The 21,083-nt window shown below is 38.2% G+C and overlaps 1 protein-coding gene across 1 annotated transcript in view; it reads left to right on the top strand.

Annotated features, from left to right (window-relative positions):
• The window catches only part of LOC101846727 (acyl-CoA:lysophosphatidylglycerol acyltransferase 1), a 15,292-nt gene extending 4,957 nt beyond the window's left edge, over positions 1-10,335 (top strand). Inside the window, exons 2-6 of the mRNA XM_013080870.2 lie at positions 3,866-4,129; positions 5,570-5,784; positions 6,896-7,032; positions 7,529-7,837; positions 8,280-10,335. Of these exons, the coding sequence (XP_012936324.1) occupies positions 3,925-4,129; positions 5,570-5,784; positions 6,896-7,032; positions 7,529-7,837; positions 8,280-8,577 (1,164 nt within the window). The 5' untranslated portion in view covers positions 3,866-3,924 and the 3' untranslated portion in view covers positions 8,578-10,335. The remainder of the gene's footprint in view (positions 1-3,865; positions 4,130-5,569; positions 5,785-6,895; positions 7,033-7,528; positions 7,838-8,279) is intronic.
• Positions 10,336-21,083: the final 10,748 nt, after the last annotated feature.

Raw genomic sequence — 21,083 nt, 5'->3', positions numbered from 1 at the left:
GGGTGCATGCCCCCCCAGAATTTAATGATAATTTGATTTTGCATTTCAATTTAGCCTAGATCTAGGTTTTAATCTCTTGTTTGCCGTGCGTGAAACATCATGTCGCCAGGCGCATCGAAAAGTAATCGTTTAGAACCAGAAGCAATCGTCGGTGAAGCCAAAACCCACACTCCATAGTTATCGTTGGGACCAAAACTGGATTATAATATAAATATCCCAAAATTTTAGATTTTAGGAAGTTCTCTGGCTCCAGCATCCCCTGAGGTAAAAAAAAAATCTGAGGGATTCAGGAGGCCTTTTGGTTTTCCGCCATAACTTTATGTTTTACAGGCCAAGGCCTCATTGTTTTAGGTTCAACATGTTCTTGAAATTAATTGGAAGGACTTCACTTCCATAACGAGCGACCACCCCCTGCAATATAACAAACACAATAAAAAAAGAGACCTAATCCTAACAGTGACCCTACTTCTACCCCTAACCCAAACCCTAACGCCCTAACCCTAGCCTTAGCCTTACTTAACCTTAACCCTAAACCCTCTATTCTACATTTCATTTCATAGTGGTAGCTCGTTTCGGAATTCCTCCCAAATAATAGATTTGTGACCTAATTTATTTGTGTCCGCCATAGTCTATCAATACTATCATATGTAAGCATGTAAAAAAAATATATGACTGTTAAATCCCTAAAATTAAAAGGGAAGGATTTCCATTTGTAACGAGTGACCACCCCAATAAACACTGTAAACAGAGACCTACCTAACCTATCTCTATTTCATAGTACATCAAGGAATTCCTGCCCCCAAAGGCAGTTCATGATAATCTGTCTGTGTGCAGGAGTGGAAGTAAAAATTTACCGGAGATTACAGATCTCTGCCTACACTGAATAAAATCTAGATCGACTTTCATAAACTTAAATAAGTAGCATGATGGCCGCACAAACCCTGACGCACCCCCCCCCCCCTCCCGATCCTTTTAATTTGACAACAACGAGCTCGCCATGTTCTCTTTCATCAGGGATCTGTAAAATATCTTATTTATATAAATTCTTCAACCTACTACCCCATGTCTTACTTCATCCATAGTGATAGTGCCATATAGTACAAATTTTTAATCCGATGATCAATTTTTTAATTTTGTTGATTACTAAAGCACAAAGGCGGCTGGTGGTGTGTAGAACTGACCAGCTGCGCCATTCACGCCTTCCCATCAACTCTTCCTGCCGCCTCCCGTTTATTCCCCCCTCACACTACACACACACACACTCACACAGACACATTACTCTATCGTGATCTGAAATAAAACGCATTTAATCATTTTGGCAGGAACATTTTTTATTCCACTAATGAATTCTACATATCGAAAGCCATCTTGAGATATCAATATGACAGCCTGACTGTGACTAGTTTTTTAATAAATTAGCATTAACATTATTTTTTAATGCGTTTATTTCCAATGGTGATCTGATGAAACACATTTTTTCAGAGGTGATCCCTTGAAACACATTTTTTTTTCTTGCGTATCGACCATCCACAACTGCCATGATCTTATGAAAGACATTTTTGTCTGCGTATCGACCATCGGTATTTTGGCAGGTCACTACTTCGCCTTTCGGTCCGTAATTTCATCAAGACTGTGTAACGAGACGCAGAAAATAAATGCGTTTGTCAGATCATTCTGGGATTAATGCGTTGAAAATAAAACGCATTTCTACAAGGGTGATCTGATTAAATGCATTCTTTTTATTTGTTTGTTTGTCTTTAGCTCAAATTCGATTAAATTTGGTTTAGTCATGGTTGGCCTAAATGAGATATGTCTTCATGTGGGATAGCTAAGCAAAAATAACTTTGCTATTTGTTTGTTTAATTAACAAAAAACACTAAATCGTGATTACCCTGAAAAGTTGATTTTGAGGAAAATGCATTTTATCAGACCACAGCAGTACTCTCCATTTTAAAACCCCTACCCCTACTCCTAACGTGTCTTTGCTATACCTCTCAACACACACACACACACACACAAACACACACGCACACACACCATCACACAAAGCACTTACCAATATGCATTTTATATTGAGACCTAGAGCATCTTTGTTCCTCCTCTAGCTTTAATGTTAAAGAGCTTAAATTATGATAGTCTGAAGAAACAGTTAATGCTGTACCAATGACATGAGGCTGTCCCATGCAACTAGAATCAGACACAACGGTGTACTAAATGCACACACATTGAACGTAATAATAACTTTATAACTCACAATTCCTGGCCATAATCATTTATGCTTTTAAAGTCACACTTCTCAAAAGCCTCATCAATTAAGTGGGAAACTGGCCGAGGTGGTGGAAAAAGGGAGGGGGGGGTGGGGAGGTTGTATTGTTTTGGCTTCCCAAACTCCCTCAGCCGAATGCCTTTTGCTAGTTTATCACTATCATCCTCTGTAAAATTCCCTCTGTATATAGCATCAGTGGGCATCATTGCAATCGCCGGTCTGGACTCTTAGCCCGGTAAGCTTTTAGTAGTAGGTTGCAGAGGCCCAGTTGGTAGGATCAAGGTTTGTTTGTCCGGCCGGCAAGCAGTAGTCAAAACTTAATACCTCTCAAGTGCTATCCTGGTGGGATTGGGTACCCGGCCATAGACAGTGAATGAACTTGTCAGTATGTTAGTGTTTTGACGCCTATAAATGGCGGCTTGCACTGTATGCTTCCCAAGAAGTTGGGATAGTTTCAGAATATTCTCAGGTCTGCTGGGGTAATAGTGTAGATTGTGAAGCGCGTAGAGCTTGCTGTTTAGCGGGGATTTGCTCTATACAAATGCTAGCACGTTCACGGGCATTGTTGAGATTTCTCACCCACACCAACATGACCATCTGCACTGCTCAGAGTTCACGTGGATGGTGTAACTAGGTAACGTCCACCCCCAAATTGCACCCCTACTCCCATTCCTCGCCTGGCGGCATGGTGTAAAGATTAGAGCCGATGGAGCCAAACTTGATAGTTTTGTTTCAAATTACGGTTGAGTGGGCAAAGCATTTACTGGCTTAAACAGGTAAAAACCCTCCGAAGGGAAGAAATTTGTCTTTCCATTTGTTCGTGTTAGATAGGTTTTTCATTTTATAGACGTAGTTATAAATTTATAGAGAATTTTATGAGGAGGGAAACGGAGAATCCATTATGACAGGTTTCTGTAAAGGCAGGTTTGACTGTATCATTATTTGGGGTTAGGGAGTCTATAGTGGCATAACTTGGCTTTCTTTGAGGTGAAAAGCTTATTTTTTAAAATGATACGTTAATGGTGTATAATGCAGACCTGCCACTCATCACAATTTAGTCGGGATATCCCGATTTTTTTTTCTCCCAATCTCAAGTATTGCGATTTTAATCGCTTGTGTCTCTATTTTTTTGTTCTGTCTGTTCCGCTGTATTTTTCTAAAAACATACTCTGCCTTCATTGTTATATATTTATGGACGCCCTTGGAACATTTTAAAGTCAGCTTGGCAGTCACCCTGGTGATTGTCGTTGATCCCAATTTTTTTTCCCCTTGATCCCGATTTTTTCCCATTGAGATCCTGATTTTGAGATTTCATAGAGTGGCAGGTATATAAAATGGATCTGGGGCCTAGGAACCCCGTTCATTGCTTTGTGCAACTTGTGTAGTATGGCTTGTTCAACCCCATGATCGGTTGTCCTTGAAAATGGGGAATCTTTCTGGATATGCCATCGCATCATCCTTGAAACACTGTTGTATTCAAATGGTCTTTGCTAAAGGGGTGGGACGAATCATGATGCTACACATATCGCTTTTGAACTCACACTTCATTGTCAGCATTTTTGTCCGTAATAACCAATGCTTACAAAAAAAATTTTGCAGGATACTTGATCTTCATTCACAAAGGAACTTACATTACAAGCTACTGCGAGACTGGCACTATGAACGACTATTTGAGATATGGGTTCAGGCTTCTTATCTTCATCATCACTAACTTGTACGCCTTCCCAACCTACATGGTATGGATGACACTTCTGACTCCGCTGCGCCTCCTGGCTCCAAAAACCTACTGGTGGATGGAGGCCCACATGTTCAAGATGCTGGAGTGCATGGTGATCACATGGTGTGACTCTGGCGGCTACAAAGGTAAGAGTTCCCTTTGAGTTCATCTACTGTTCTACCATGTTTCTTTTCTTTCTTTGTCACATGTTTTGTCATATGGACTGTTTGGGGGGGGGGGGGAGATTGTCGTAGTCTAGAGGGTAGAGTGTTCGGTTCACTTCCTTTCCTGATCTCTAACCCTGTTGTCGTCTGCTTTCGCCTCTACTTTTTGCACCCACTCCCACCCCCTTCGCCCCCTCTTCTGGGCTCCTGACTCTTTCTGCAACCTTTCTACTCCATCGCCTTGGCTCCTTCTTACTGCTGTCTTTCAGTCTAACACCTAGCCTTCTCGGCTGAGGGCGGAAAATCTTGGAGGTCCGGTGTAAATATCCCTTGTTGGTCCTAAAATGGACAAGAGTAGGCTTAGGCTGCCACCCGAGCAAAATTCAAAATTCCTACCAAACTGAATATGTTTAATATATCCCGAGCGCTTATATGCAGTTTCAAGCACTGTAAAACACTTACAAAAAAAAGAAAGGACTGTCAGGTGTTGATTCAGATGCCATTATTTTAATATCATGTGTACAGCTGCTTTTTTGCTTAGTGATTTCGTTGTTGTTTGTTTTTGTTGTTCATTTTCTTTTTCAAAAAAATTTATCATTGATTTCCTGATCAGGTTTTGATTTCCTGATCGGGTTGAATGGATATAGATCTATATTATTTTTTAACAATCATAAATTGTGCATATTTGATTTATTTTCTCCCCGTTGTGGTTTTCGTAGACATTTTGTTTTATCTTCTATCATAATTGTTTGTTACAAACTGTATTGTTTTATCTTCTATCATAATTGTTTGTTACAAACTGTATTGTTTTATCTTCTATCATAATTGTTTGTGTTACAAACTGTATTGTTTTATCTTCTATCATAATTGTTTGTGTTACAAACTGTATTGTTTTATCTTCTATCATAATTGTTTGTGTTACAAACTGTATTGTTTTATCTTCTATCATAATTGTTTGTTACAAACTGTATTGTTTTATCTTCTATCATAATTGTTTGTTACAAACTGTGTTTGTGAGGTTTGCTGACAAAATAAGTTGCTTTTCAGATTTTAGTCTAGCAGATATAGATACACATTAAATTTGTAGGTTGAACAGTTGAGGTTTTACACTTTATTATTATGATATGATAAAAGACAGGCAAATAATAATAGCTCATCCGTCAATTCTGATGCCAATACATCTGCAGAGGAGAATATTTCTCCAACAAAATAGAAGAATTAGAAGAATAAAAGTTTAAAAGACATGTTAAACTTGGAGAAAATGACATCAGCTGAAAATCTACAAATTTGACTGGATGTCACGTCACATTTACAGCAAACGCACAAAAATTCATCCGCAGGCATTCCTTATTTTTCTCTGGGCCCTATTTGCATATAATATATATATTCATTCAATTGTTATTGTTGCTTTGTTTCCTCCAGTCATTGAATGCGGTGACGACATTGGACTGCTTCACGACAAAGAGGCCATTGTCCTGAGTAACCATCAGTCCACAGGAGACACGCCTATTCTCTTCCTGGCCAGCTACCTCAAGGGTCTGGCTTGTGGCACCACCATGTGGATCATGTGGATCCTCTTCAAGTTCACCAACTTTGGCCTCGTTTCTGTTCACCGAGAGGACTTTTTTATTGACCAGGTAAGAAATATCGGGAGGTGCAATTCATGTGCCACTCTTTCTACAGGTATAGTTTTGATTGTTTTGAAAATGTTATTTGGTTAAAAGAGTGCCCTGGTTTCACTCAGTTATCATGTTGCTTTACTTTGAACGATTTCAACATAAACTCTTTTTGAATGCTTGACAAACTCATCATTTTTAAAAAAAATCTTAATCTCAGCTTGAAAACTTTCAATGTGGTTTTTATAATTATAGTCTAGATTTAAGTGTTAATGATTGATTATGGTCCTTACAAGATTCTTCTATATTTAGATTGTTACCAGATGTTCTGACAAGTTATCTGCCCAGCAATACAACTGACAAAGATCTGTGAAAAAGTTTTGTCAAGCCAAGTTGTTAAGAAAGTTGATCTTGTTGATGAATGTAACTGGTTTTGAAAAGTGTTTAGTTCTTGTGGCAGTCTCCAGATTTATTTTTTTTGCTAGTATTGGCTTTGTTGTTCCTTACTTTTACTTTTATCACTCAACCATAGAAAATATTATCAATTTTTGTATAACAGCATGGGCCGGGAACACAAGACAACAAGTACAAGATAAAGAAAAATTAAATCGACTATAAATATGGAAAGCATGTAAAATTTCAACATCTACATTCCCCTACTTTGATGAATTGTACATAACAGTTTGCCCTAAAAAAAATTAATTCCATCTGTTTAAACTACAAACATCACTTGTTCCCTCAAATAAAAACATCAGTCAGAAGTAAAAGACCTAGACCTCTGATCCTTTACAAAAAAAGATACAGAAGGTCGTTTTTACCATTATCCATCAAAATTCTTCCATCTTAACCATCTTGTGTAAGTATTCATATGACCTTAGAGCATGTATCAGAATAATTTTGAGTGTGTATCTAGCTTAAGATTATTATTGTTTATATTGCTGATCTTTTATATTATGCATGTGTTTGTAAGCCTGGGTGTGTGTGCATGTTTGTGTGTATGTGTGTGTGTTGTATACACCAAACCAATATGCCAGGATCTGGACAATAAAGATGTATCTTATCTTATCCAAATTCCCTTTTGTGTGTGTGTGTGTGTGAATACATTTTTACTAATGTTGTTGTTTTTATCCAGGGCAAAGAGACTCGCCAACTTCAGCTTGAGAATTTGAAGAAGCATTTGAAAGAGTCATACCTCCCCCATGACCGTAAATGGATTATAGTATTCCCAGAAGGAGGGTTTCTGTACAAAAGGCTCGAGTCTAGCCAAAGGTAAGTACATTGCTTTTTCTTGTTTTCATTTTCGATTTTATTCAAGTCCTTGTCAGCTAGAACTCTAATAATCGAAGCCTCAATCAGTACGGTTGTCGGAAAATGATATATATGTTCAGCTTAGTGGATTTAACTTTTTCTGTGTCAAAATAGATTCTGACTGTGCCATTTCAGATTTATCAAGCACACAGATACTGTTCATTTTACTCCTCTTGCTGTTGAATGAAAATTTGAAAAATATTATGATACTGCAAAAATGATTTGTCGTTTAGGCAGAGCATTTTTTTACAGGGCCCTCAGGAGTTCCTTTGTTTCTCATCCACTGGCAAAAGCATAAAATATTTCTTTGCTAGATATGTGATTATATCATTCTTGCTTTTGATATAGGGCTTGAAATATAATAATGATGCACAGTCTGTGTAGTCTTTAAATTTTAAAGTATAAAATGTGAGGTCAATTCAATTCAGTACTTGTTACATCCATGCATGATCCTCAGGTACGCCCGAGCCAATGGATATCCAGTGCTGCAGCATGTTACACTGCCCAGGGTTGGGGCAGTAAAAGTGATTCTTGATACCATCGGGGAACCCTATGATCCTGTATCCTCGAGCACAACTGAGGAAGGTGGCCCTGTCCTCTCACCGGAGGCTGCTAATGTCACCAGCGACCATCAGCTTGCGGACGACCAGTTACCTCTTAAATGGATTATTGATATCACGATCGCCTACAAAAATGGAAAGCCTTTGGATTTTTTAGGAATGTGCATAGGGTATAACCCTCAGGAGGATGTCCTTCTCCATTACAAGTAAGAGCTCCGAATTTTTAAAAATTTATGTCTGTGTTGTATATATTGTTGTCGTCCCTTCATACTCTTTCCAAACAGCATTTTCTGTCACACCTTATCCAGATTTGCCCCCATCTGTCATCATTTTAAGATTTTAAGTGTAGACCAGTGTGGTCTGATCCCTATCATGTTATGATTGAATATGGTTTACATCTACTCAGCACCATGTTTGAATATTGTTTTGTGTTTCAGTTTAAGCATATATGTGTCAAAACCTGGGAGAAGCATTAAATTGCAAAATGACCTTACAATTGAACTGAACCTTCTACCAATGCTCCATTTCTTGTTTTGTTGCAGCCTCATTAATATCAAGCCCTTTACAAAGTTAGCGTTTAAAATTACTTTTTTAAAAACCAGTTACAAGAAGGGGAGATGAATACATCTTTCGTCTTTCTCTTTTCAGAGCTTATCGTGCGAAGGATATCCCCCGCGATGAAGAGGCCTTGACCTCCTGGTTGTACGACCGCTATTGTGAGAAGGATGCGCTCCTAGATTACTACTACAAGCATGGGGAGCTCTCAGAAGAAGTTCTCAGCAGTAGGAGAATTTTGCCGCATCTACGGACATCGTACATTCGTTTCGATGTGCTCCAGCAGATTCTGATACATCTCTTTTTCATAATGTCGTGTTATGTCCATTACTCTTTTCTTCTAAAGCCTTTTCTGGGCCTGTGCTCCTCAGTTTTAAGCTTTGTCTTTTAAGACAAAAGATGTCGTCTTTTTGGGTTTTGTTTTTATAATAAGTCGATCAAGCATTACAATTCTTGTTTTGTTGGTTGGTCTACAGCTTATGTTTATAAGGATGTTTATCTTACTAGCCAGTAGAAGAGAAAAATGGTCAGGAGACTGAATTTTTTTCGGGTTGTTTTGTTTTCCAGACTGTGTTTTTGACATGAGACAGTGTATTGTGTGTAAAGTAACTTCTGAGACAGTTACAATATGTATGTCTCTCGTAATATATCATAAGGGAAGGCATTTTTCTTCTGTCAGAGAAAGAAATTTCGAAATCAGGGAGTTGTACTTTTAGTTTGAACATCCCTCATTTAAAAAAAAAATTTTATTAGAAAGATGGAGAAAATGAGATCAATTTTTGTCATCTTTGACTTCCAAATCAATGACGATGACAGCAATGGGCCAATGCCCAATGCAAAATGTGAGTCCTTATTTATTTGACGTTTTACAATCGTCTTGCTTCCGAGAATTGATGTGTTTGTGTAGTTGGTCGTCTCGACACATGATCACAAGACAATTTCTGACTCTCTCTCTCTCTCTCTCTTTCTCTCTCTCTCTCTCTCTCTCTCTCTCTCTCTCTCTCTCTCTCTCTCTCTTTCTCTCTTATTCCCCAACCCAGTCCCTCAAGTGTGTACAGTATATATATTTCAGTTTTAACATTCCTTACTTTGTAACTAACTTCAGCGCAAGCTCAGATCACTTCACTTACACGTACAGTGCAGCTGTTGTTGTGGGCTTTGCAAACCCAAGTTTTTAGAAAGATACAATTTATTTTTGTTATTAGGAGCGTTACTAATGTTTCTTCAAATTTGTTCATCTTGCTGACGGGACAATAATAGCCATATATTTAATCATATATAGCCTTTTAAACTTGTTTTGTAGTTTTTAGAATCTGAGAATATTGTCTGAATGACAAATTGCTCTTTTTTGTTTTTAATGTGCAACTGTTACCTGCACGTTTTTTCCTCTGCCTGGGTCCAGAGTCAGGACCTTTGGTATGTGAGCCAAAAATAGCATATCTAGACACTTAGAAGGGCCTACAAATAGTGACTCCACTTTCAGATCTGTGCTGTTTAGTCCCTTGACCTGTTTTCCTGCATTCTAAGTGATTCACAAGAACACGGACGCATCAAACCTAATGAACATCGTGAACGTTTGCCCGCTCATGATGTGCATATTTGTTCTAATCTATCTTTCACGACTTTCAGATCTGTAAATTCACCTCGGTCTTTTTGTACTGCCCTGCAATGTAATGCCAGTCCCATTTTCTTCTGTTTTTCCATAGTGTTCAAAATTAATGACTCCGTTAAATGCTGTACTAACTCCTTCGTCATTTTTTTACGCCATAATTCCCCCCTTTTAATAGACTGAAACAGTGACCCCCATTGATGCCAGGGATAACTTTTGCTTTCTTCTCTCTCTAAGGACGCAGCAGACACATACGTCCGATCACCAGGAGACCAAAGACAATTTTGCGGCATGTTTCAAACCATTTCGCACAAATCAGAAATACGAATTATTTTTCCTAGTACGCATGTTGAAGCCTAACTTTTTAAAGTTTTCAGGCAATGGAAAGCACAACTGAATAATCTGTGTGAATTATGCTGCTTCTTTTTTAAAGTGTTTTAAAAAAATAGCACATTTTTACACTTTGTAGAATGTGGGTCGTTTGTTGGGTGCTGTGGGATGGTTTGCTCCTTCTTACTTATTAAACATTTATTGCCCTTATCTCCCCTCCTCTTTTTTTTTTTTGTTACTCTTGAGTAATACCTCTAATCTTCAGCTATTTTATGACCTAATATCTCACAAAACAAAAAAACTGGTAGAAATTACCAGTTTTCACATCCTCAATGAGTTGAAAATAGCTGTTGTCGGACTCTCTCACTGGCTCGGCGATTCCCATGGTGATTTAAGATTTTTGGCTGACGTATGCGATCTTTTCACCCACTTCTACCTCTGACAACTGTCTGTTAACGACGCACCACACGCGTGATTTATTTTTATTTGTGTCTTGAGATCTGAATGGAAGAAACATTGCCGCTGTTTCAATGACTTGCTTTATTTCGGGAAGACACTTTCATTGTTCAAAATTGCTTCCTTTACTAACGGGTGGTGTGAATTGTTTCCTGAATTTAGTTCTCCTTGATTTTACTGCTGAAATCCTTTCCAGATATGTCATTCTCACAAAGGCTGACACAACGGTCACACTAGCAAACTATAGCTAGATGTATTTATATGAATAATATTTTTTTTCTCAAGATCTTTTTGGTACATCCATTTACCTGTTCAACGTCTGAATACAAACGGCCCTTGCAATAAACAGGTTGCTACCCCTTGTGTAGTTAGACCTGAGATTTATGGTAATAATAAAGAATTAGAGACATAGTAGAAATAATTTGAGTTTCTATTTTATTTCTCCTATGTTTAATGAAGAAAGCTCAGTACAATAAAAGTGTTGTTAAAATGATGACATTTTTCCGTTCATTTCACTGACCTGTTCTGTGGGTGGTTGGCGGGTGCTCTGTTATGGTTTGCTTCTATTTTCCTATCAAACATCTATCGTCCTTATCTTACCTTCTTCTTTTTTATGTTTGTTACTTTCTTGTAGCACACTAATCTTCGGGCGCTCATATGACCTTATGCAGCTGCGAGGGCCGTAAAACCTTTACTAAACAAACTGACCTGTTCTGTTGTTGCCTGCTATGAAAAGAAAGTCTTTTTCTTGAGCTGATGATTATATCAGATTGAATTGGATACGATAACTGTGCTGCTTTTCAAGGATATAATGTTTTCAATCAGCTGTATCAGCTGCTTTCACAGTCTTTTCTGAGCCGTTCCGACCTTCAGAAACCATTTAGAAAATGGAAGAAAGGTACCGGCTAAAAGAAGGTAGTAAGTTGGACTTTAAAGTTAAAAGCTAGCAACGATGATTAGTTGTTAAGTTATACCCCTTTGCTGTGTTTTATTGTTTTTGCAACTTCATATTGTCTCTCAAGTTGGAAAATGGGGGGTGGCGGGGGTTGATGTTACAGACTGAAGACTGCAGATGTATTGACACTTCGTTGATTGGCTTGTTGAAAGTTGTAGCAGAAAAATTCTCCAGGGTTTTGTTCCTTTTTTACCATTGTGTATAAAATCATCTATAGTATACAGACATAGTTTGAAAAATACTATCATATATATATATGTGTGTGTGTGTGTGTGTGTGTGTGAGGCAGCGTAGTGAAATCAGACGCTCGTCACAATAATGAAATAAAAGAAACTGGAATTTTTCTGTTCATTTGAATTAATTTTATCGAATTTTTGGTTTTTGAATCAACACCTTATAAATTCATAAAAAAACACATTTCTGTATTGTGAATTTACTGAAAAACTTAGCTTAAAAAGACAAAAACTGTATTTTTGCAGTTTCCAAGGACTCTCAAGCTAAGGAAGTCACCTAACTTCGGCAGCCATTTTCTTGCTAGTCCTACCTCTGATGCCTCTGAAATCAGTGGACCCCTCCCCTCTTTCAATCGCTAATATCTCAGTGTCTATTCAAGATAGAAGAGTATTTTGTCAAATCTAAAGTAAGATGATGCCAATAACACCTTATGCCCCAAAATTGACGAGCGCCTGATTCCACCGCGTTGTGACATATTGATTTTGTTTGCTCCTTTTTGCTTCCACTCTTTGTTTTGTTTTACTTACTTCATAGCATTAAACATATATTATTTTGTTTTACTTACTTTGATCCACACCATAATTTTTTTACAGCATTCCTTGAATAATCTTGTTTGTTATTGTTTGGAATGTACCTTTGTCTTAATCTACGTGTATGTAGTAATCAGTGACTCGTGATATACCGTATATCAAAGCGTATACAACTTTCTCCCGAAAAATCTCGGTTTCGTAGTTGGCTTTGTCTTGTCCGTCAGATTCAAAATTAGACTAAAAAATTCCTGTGTGTGTTGTGGCGGGGGAACAAAGGCCTGTGGTCTTGTAATCCGCAAATTGATAAAATAATGACTTATGTCTCAGACTGTGTGTTCCTCTATGGTTAACAATGCTTTTTATCGTAATGGTTCAACATGATGCTCGTTTTAACTATCTATAGATACACTGTAGATCTAGATCCAAGACTGCAGATGAAAAACCATTTAGTAAACCCCCCCCCCCCCCCCCAAAAAAAAAAAACCACAACAAAGACCCTTGATCCCACCGGCTGGGCCTTTGACCCCCCCCCCCCCCCCTTCTCCCCTTCAATTTGTTCTTTTGAAGTGTGGTTTATGGGGGGGAAATCCACTAACAAAGGTGATGGTGCTTGCCATGATAAGGTTAGTGCGTCGTCTTATCCGATAAGCATATATGTCAAATTATAGCAGTCAAGTCTACCCGTGTCTTATCCACGACTGTATCCTTTATTTGGTGATATAAGGTACTTCATATTGTGCATTTGAAAAATGTCATTTAACACCCATTTTATCTCGGCCATGATTTTTTCGATCTTAAGAAATCCCTGTCTTCTATTTCTAGTGATGTTGATAGTGTGTATGTGAAGAGAAAAAAAGATAGTGTGTATGTTGGAGATTGACAAAAGTCACGGTTTGTTGAGATTTTTTTTAACGGCTGAATTGAGTCTGTCCTCTTTTCATAACAACTGCTGATTTGTGAATAATAAAAAAATTAATAGCTGAGCAGTGCCTGCTAGGGTGGACGTTTTCATATGAGTGACATCTGTAAGGTTTGAAAATGTTCTCCACTTTGTTCTGGCTCAACATCAGTGACATGTGGGGCAGCGTGGTGGAATCAGGCGCTCGTCAAAATAATGAAACCGGAGAAACCGGCATTTTCCCGTCAGTTTGGAAAATTTTATCGAATATTTATTTTTTGGCTCAACCTCTTTTAAGACCATATCAAAACACATTTCAATGAGAATTTTACTGAAAATCATTGATTAAAGGCCCAAAATATGTAATTTTTCTGTTTTCAAGGACTCTTTGAGCTACTGGAGTTACCAAACTTTGGCGGCCATTTTCTCGCTTATTTCATTCCTGAAACCAGACGACCTCACTTCCTTGAATCGCAAATATCTTGAGTTCTATTCAAAATAGATGAATATTTATTACAATAGAAGCAAGGCAAATAAATCAGCTTTCAGATGATACCGATAACTCCACATGCCCAAAAATTGACGAGCGCCCGATTTCAACGCGTCGTGACACATACGTCGGTCATTAATGCTCATGGGCTTTTAAAATTGGCAGGGTTTTTAAAAATTGTAAATGAGTATTTATTTGTGGAGTTTGGTTTACATTATTTGAAAAGATTTTGTTACAGTGCCATTTTAATTGTTAAATAGTATTGTGCAGGGTCAAATGAAATTATCCATCATATTTTTATTTTGTTTCTGCCATTTTTTGAGACCAAAAGGTTAAATTTATTGAACCTTTTGTTTTTCTGTAATGTCCACCTACCCTAATTCGTAATTCAGTCCACCTTTAGAACTGTTTGCAGTTATGTATGATGTGGTCTGCTTTCAGAATTTCTTTTCCTATTTTTTTTCTGCACAGAAACAAAACTGTTTGAATATCACAAAATGTTTGGTGACACGGCAATGAATGAATGGTTGTGGACAACTTTCTAGTCATTATTAAATGAATCGCAAATTTTTCAGATTTACTTTTGTCTAATAGAGTTTTAATTTTTAGGGTTTTTTTGTTTTAGTATGTGTGGAATCAGAGAAAGGTGCTTTTTCTCAACTTTTTGCTACTTATTTTTTCCAAGACTAATCCAGCTAACTTTTTTCTTATAAGCTCAAGAGTCCTGGTGTAGATCTTTGTACTTCTTTGTTAACTGTGGTACTATTCCAGACTATTGAGACAGTACATGCGGTCTTGATTGCCATTCTTTTCCATTTTGTTACTTTGCACCATGGCTGTTTTACATTCTTTTTTTTTGTGTGTTTTCATCAATAAGGTGTCTGCATTGTAGCTTTGCTTTGACATTGAATAAAACTGGCATCTCTGGTGTAGTGGCTGGATGCTCCTCTCTTGCACACAGGAGACCCAGGCCATTCCCAAAGGGGGGACATTATCATGTTCTGTTGCACAGTACAATTGTAAATGGGCTGATTCATCAATGTCATGCTCATAACTGTGCCGGAATTGCAACAGGAAACTGCTGCTTTTTCTTTTCTCATCCTTACTGTCATCATTTTCCTCTGCTTCTTTTGTATGTTTGTCACTCTCTTGTGACCCGCTATTTCCGGGTTGCCTTGTTGATAGCTGAAGTGTAGACTTTGTGCTGTTGAAGCTAGAGAGATGAGCAGAGTAAGCCTGATTCCCTGTAAAGACTTCTCTGTTGACGTCCACCCCTTGGCACTCATATGACGTTATGCAGTTGCGAGCAGCGTAAAACCTCTTATTTTTAAAAAAAAAAAGAGTCAGGTTCAATTCCTGATGGGAGAGAATCTTATTCTAAGTTAGTATCTCAGTCTTTCTGCAGGGATATATTTTTGTTTTTAAGCACAAGGGGGCTATCCCGAAAAATGCTGTTTTGAGAAAATCGAAGGTAAACTTTTTGGATCCTTATTCAGTTTCATTAGAAGACAAGGAGAGTTTTCTCTATAACCACACAAATATACACACCAATGAAACCAAACTTCTCCTATAGGTAGGGCAATGCCCACTCTTTGTGTAGGTCAAGATTGCTGGAAACCCACAAAATCTGGGTTAGCCTGCTTGTCCTTTAGAGCGACTATATATCCCTCTCAGCTCGAGTTGGCTCTTACAGCCAGGGTCGAAGCCCAGCAACTAAATGATCTAATTTGTGTTGATTGGGCTGGGGGGGGGGGGGGAGCGTTGGGTTAACATTAACAAAATAGTAGCTCTTTAGGGATAATAATGATGAAAAGTCTGTATTCCCTTTTTTGTGTATGAAAAAGATTTATTATGATTTATCACTGTTACTAGATCAAATTTTAAAAAGTGTTGGAACTGGAATGACGAGAACATTTCTAAGATGTTCGTTCAAATCTGTGTTTTTCAATTGGCTTACAAACTACTTTTTTGTCAATCCTTACATGTCACGTTGTGTCTGATTTATCATCTCCCATTGCTTCACCTGAAGCAAACCTCACTGATCACAAGTTATGTTGTTGGGTTTTTTGGGGGGGGGTTTTTGTTTTGTTTTTGATAGTGTTTTAAAATCAAAATTAACCCTGATTGTGACCAGTGTTGTTCCTGATGTCACCCGCCATCTGTTCTCTCCTCATAATTTTGGTGGGGTTTTTTTGGGGGGGGGGGGGGGGGGGTTGGATTTTATATGTTTGTGGTTGGCGGGTGCTCTGGTCTGGTTTGCTTCTTCTTTCCTATAGAACATCTTTCCTCCTTATCTCCCCTCCCTCTTTTTTATGTTTGTTACTCTGTTGTAACACCCTCTAATCTTCTGGTGCTCATATGACTTTATGCAGTTGCGAGCGCCGTAAAACCTCTACTAAAACTGGGGGGTTTTTCCTGCTAGGAGATGAAGTGAAACATTGCTGTCAGAAGCAGACTTGTCCTTGTTTCCACTCTGCCATGTATGTTTGCTGTTTTAGTTTTATATTATCTGTCTCACTCTTCTCTGATAGCTTTAATTGCTGTCGTACAACAGAGTAAGATTTATTTTATCCCTGTATAACGGAACTGACTTAGCTCTTTGATTGTGTGGTTTGGGGCAGTGTAAGTAATATTGATAATGTTCACTTTACAAATATTGCAAGTTCCACTGTACATTGCATGGTCACTATTTTGCATTATCTTTCGCAACTCTGATAGTTTTACTTTTCTTCTTGCAAACTCAAAGTTTATATCTCTCTGTATAGCATGAGCAGAATCGGCACTGAATGGTTTGGGGAAGGGGTGGGGGCGGGAGGATGCTCTTGGATGGACTGAAAAAGTGCATGAATAGACACCAAAGGCCTACTCAAAATCCAAAATTGAGCTTGAAGCCATGTCTGTTAAAAGCTGGCACTGTTTCTTTTACTTTTCTCTGTTTTTCTTGTGCGTCACATCAATGTTGTCGTCAAGTTGGATATATAATATTAAAAGAAGTTAAATAACTTTTTGTCTATGTTTTTAGAGGCAGAGCTGTACCTGTACTTCTTAAATGAAAGAGATGATTGCGCATGGATTTTGTTGTTATCCAACTGGGCCTTTTCTAAACTGCCCTCTTGGTTTCGAGAAACTGCTACAGTGTGAAATATCTTTTGAAATAGGCTTGAAAGAGAAAAACAGCGGTGTCTGTGGTGCAGCGGTCAGGCGCTTCACTGTCACACGTAGGAAAACTGAGTTCGATTCCCAAGTGGGGGGAATATCTTTTCTTTTCTGCTGGGGTGTTGTGTCCCTCTCGGCATGGGTTGTCCTTGACAGACATGTTTGGAAGCTCGCCTGATAAATGATCGAAATTGTTGTGATGGGGTGTAAAAACGCCAGCATTAACCCCTCAAAAAAAGAAAGAAAATTATTGTAGTGCAGGTTGAGAAGTGAGCATTTTGTTTTCATCCTATATAAGTTTAGTGGTGATGATAGTTTAACTCGTTTGAATGTCCCATTGGTGTTTTACTGGTTCGGGGTTGATTTGTTTTGTTTGTAAATTTTTTTTCTGTGCGTTATTTTTTTAAAGCGTAGATCTGAGTCTGTGGAAAAAATGGCATAATTGCACTACTTTTTTCAAACTCTTGGCAACGTCAGTTCTTCAGAACTTGATGTAGTTCTGAGCTCATGTTTAAGATCTATTCTATTGTAGTTATCCAATTTGTACTTTTCTGAAACATCGTTGTGTGTGTGTTGTGCTAGGATGTTTGTTGTGCCGTTGCAAAGTATGATAACCCCTTATTGTAATGACAAGTTTCTGCTGTGTGCGGTGTGATATCAGTAGACTAAGGGTGAAGCTGACCCCTAGCCCCCTACCTTTTTGAAATATTCTTACGGTGCTGTTAAGTGTGTTAAATCCTATATTAATATTTTATGCTACTAATTAGGTTGCTGCGCCTGCGTATTGTTTTCAGACGGGAGACCAATGGCAGACACATATTGTACTATGGTTTGGTTTATTTTTATGTCTGCCACGTCCATGGGTTTTTCTTTTTTTTTTCTTTTTTCTTTTTTTTTTTTTTTTTTTTTGGTAAATCTAGATGAAGTGTTTTCAGAAATCTCAAAGGGGGCTCTCGTGGCCTAGAGGTTAAGGTGTTGGCCTCTCATTCAAAGGTCCCGGGTTCGATTCCGGGTAGCGACCAAAAAATTTTCTTCTCTAAAATTGTCTCCTTTCACATCCTTTCCTGATCTCTAGCAATGTTCTGTTGTCTCTGCTTTCATTTCCACTTTCTGCCCCCACCCCCTCACCTCCTTTGCCCCCTCCTCTGGGCTCCTGACTCTTTCTGCAGCCTTTCTACTGCTACTCCTTGGCTCCTCCTAACAGCTGTGTTTCTACCACACCCCTGATCTTCTGGTAGGGAAAGATCTACACCTAGCCTTCTCGGACAAAAGCGAAAAATCTCGGAGGGCCCGTGTGCAAGTTGCGCACGTTAAAGATCCCTTGGTGGTCTAAAATCGATAAGAGTAGGCTTCGGCCACCACCCGGGCAAAATTCAAAATTTCCTACCAACGAAAAAGTATTAGGTGTGTCCCGCGCACTCATATGACCTATGCAGTTGCGAGCGCCGTAAAACCCTATACTAAACATAAACAAACCTCAAACGACATAAGTAAAGACAGGTCCAGTCCCGATGAATGCCGAGACCTCTCCTCATTTGTACGTCTTCTGTCAGTAACAGGTTCTGTAAATGTGTCCTTAGCCTTAAGCAAAGGCTCGAGCAGCCCCTGTAGAGTGCAATGCGCAATCATCTTATAGGAACCGTCTTGTATCGGCTTGTACCGCTATAGGTGATTGTTGACTTCAGAGACCTGTGTTGAAAATAATCCAGCTTCTGTGTGTATATATATATGTATAAATATATATATATATATAATATATATTTCGTTTGGTACTCAAATCACTATACCAGGTGTCCCACCTTGGAAATGACCCACATGTAAACTGACACATCTTTCAGAAGCTCTACTTAAGTTGTTTGGGTTTTTTAAAATTTGGGTCCAATTTCTGAAATGCCATAATTCTGGAACATTTTGCCGAGTTGTTGTCCTACTCTCAAGAGCATTCGTGTTTTGTTAACATTTTGCTACCTAAGAATTACAAAGTTCTATATACTCAGTGCCTAGTTTTGAGAAATTTGATATCGAAGATTTTGAGTTTCACAATATTTCAAGCTTTTTAAATTCAATTCTTTGAATATCTTGATAACGACTCCGAATAATCTTACCATTAAAGCAGATCTGATAGAACATTTGGTTTCTGACGTCATGGTCTTAGTAACTCAAACGGCCAAAAATGTCAGATAGAACTTTGTAATTCTGAGGTACAGGTGCGATTTGGTGGATGTTGTATCCGCTGTTCAAAGTTTTATTCAAACTTTTCCGTGCTGGTATGTTTTGGGAGGCTCTTTGTTCACCTCTTTGGCTGGATGCAAGCAGTTGTTCGGTTGGGTGTTTTTATGCTCCGGAGTTCTCATTTGCAGGACCTTGTTATTGAATTATTATATTTATTATCTTTGTTGTGGTACGTAGCTGAGCGACTGTACTCTTGTGTGCTGTTGTTGAACGTATTGTCCCTGGTCTTTGTAGATATTCCAATTTTCAAGATTCGTTATGTGGTGTTGGTTTTTCTGTTGTTTCTTTTTTTCTTGTTAGACAGTAGGTGCAACTCATGCTAGACTCTTGATTACCTCACAAAGATCATGGTTCTAGTTGAGAACTCTGACAAAAAGGATTTGTGAAGAATTCTACGCGGAGGAAAAAGTGAAATATTCTTGTTAGTTTTATGCACTTTTACTTTGTTTTCTTCATCAAAATTGTTACATTTATTGCCCCACTCTGTCTTGGGATTGCAATTTTTTTTCATTTAATTTTTTTTTTCACAAATGGCAAATTTTTTTCGTTTAATTTTTTTTTCACAACCTCCCAAGTGAATGAAACTGGTGATGATAGATGTGATATTCACTGCATACGTGCTCTTTAACTAACTTTTGTCTTTCTCTGTACTCTGCAGACTTGAGATTATGAAATTACTTTGTGAATGTAGGCTCCTGGTGCTTTGTGTAACAGTTACGACGATTAAAAGAGAATGCGTACAAACCAGTCGTTCTTTGCTCTCTTTAACTAAGGATTATTTGTTTGTCATGTTTTTGTATGTCTACTCCTGCAGGATAACCTAATAATAGTGTTGATAGGGGCGTTAAACCCATTACCATTTCACTATTTTTTCACTCCTGCAGGGAACCCAAGTTCGATTCCTCAGTGGAGAGAAAATTGTAATCAAATATCTTGGTCTTTCTCCTGGGATGTTGTATTTCTCTCCTCAGCCTGGATTGGCCCTTAGAGACAAGATCAGAAGCCCGCCTCTTAAATTATCTAATAATGTCGATGCGACACACATTTTCTTTCTTTTTAATTGTGAGTTGTCTATCAAGTAAATCTATAATATAAAAAGTTTCAAGACTCAAAGTACATACAGTATTTGTTGGGATATCTAGAACCCAGTTGTCGTATGTCCAAAGCGGATTTAAAAAGAACAGAGTGCAACTGTCGTAACTCCAGAAGCAGTTTTTGATCAATTTTGTTTTGTCGTATCTCCATAACTCTCGCTTGGCTTGTTCTTAGAGCCAATGGGATGAGAGAATGCCGTCACATGATTTTGTGGGCAAAGCAAAATAGCGTCGTCTAGAAGAGGACTGTTCAACGATCAAGGGGCCCTAAAAGTGCATGTTCATTGAATTTGATGAGTGTGTCTGTATGTCCCAAATTCTTTAAATTCTATTTATGTCATTGTTTACCAATCATCTGGTATATAGCTCTCTTATTGGGTTTTTTTTTTCATTTTGTTTTATTTTGATTTTTTTGGAAGGGTGGGAGGTATGCTAAGCTTCTTTCTGTTCCATTCCAGATTTTGGGAAGTTATAAATGCATTTTATTGAGTACCCTAGTCTACCTGCTTGGATGCTCTATAAAATAGTCACGCTCAGCCCGATAGTTGTATAGTGCAAAGAGCGTGCGGTATAGCGTGTTAATGCGCTTCATAATTTTATTATTACAGTGGAATCCTGTTATAACGAGAGGGAGGGGACCGGTGCGAAATATCCGTTATAGAAGGATTCTCGTTACAAGGGATCCAGTAATAAATTCAAGGGAAATAGTAAAGGTCTAATCTATGAGTTTGGCGTTCTGTTTATTCCTTTTTGTATTTCCCCTGATGATGATTTGTTCAACATGATCTCTAGGTCTTACTTGATCAAAAATCGAATTAGGTTTCTTTCTCTAGCACTAGCAATGTTGACAGCTCGGCGTTGGCGATCAGAAAGAAGGAGCTCAGGCTCTAGGCCAACTCGCCCGCTGGGTTGT

Source organism: Aplysia californica, unplaced genomic scaffold (genome assembly GCF_000002075.1).
Source record: "Aplysia californica isolate F4 #8 unplaced genomic scaffold, AplCal3.0 scaffold00103, whole genome shotgun sequence".
NCBI lineage: Eukaryota > Metazoa > Mollusca > Gastropoda > Aplysiida > Aplysiidae > Aplysia > Aplysia californica.
This window is presented reverse-complemented; position numbering and strand designations above follow the sequence as displayed.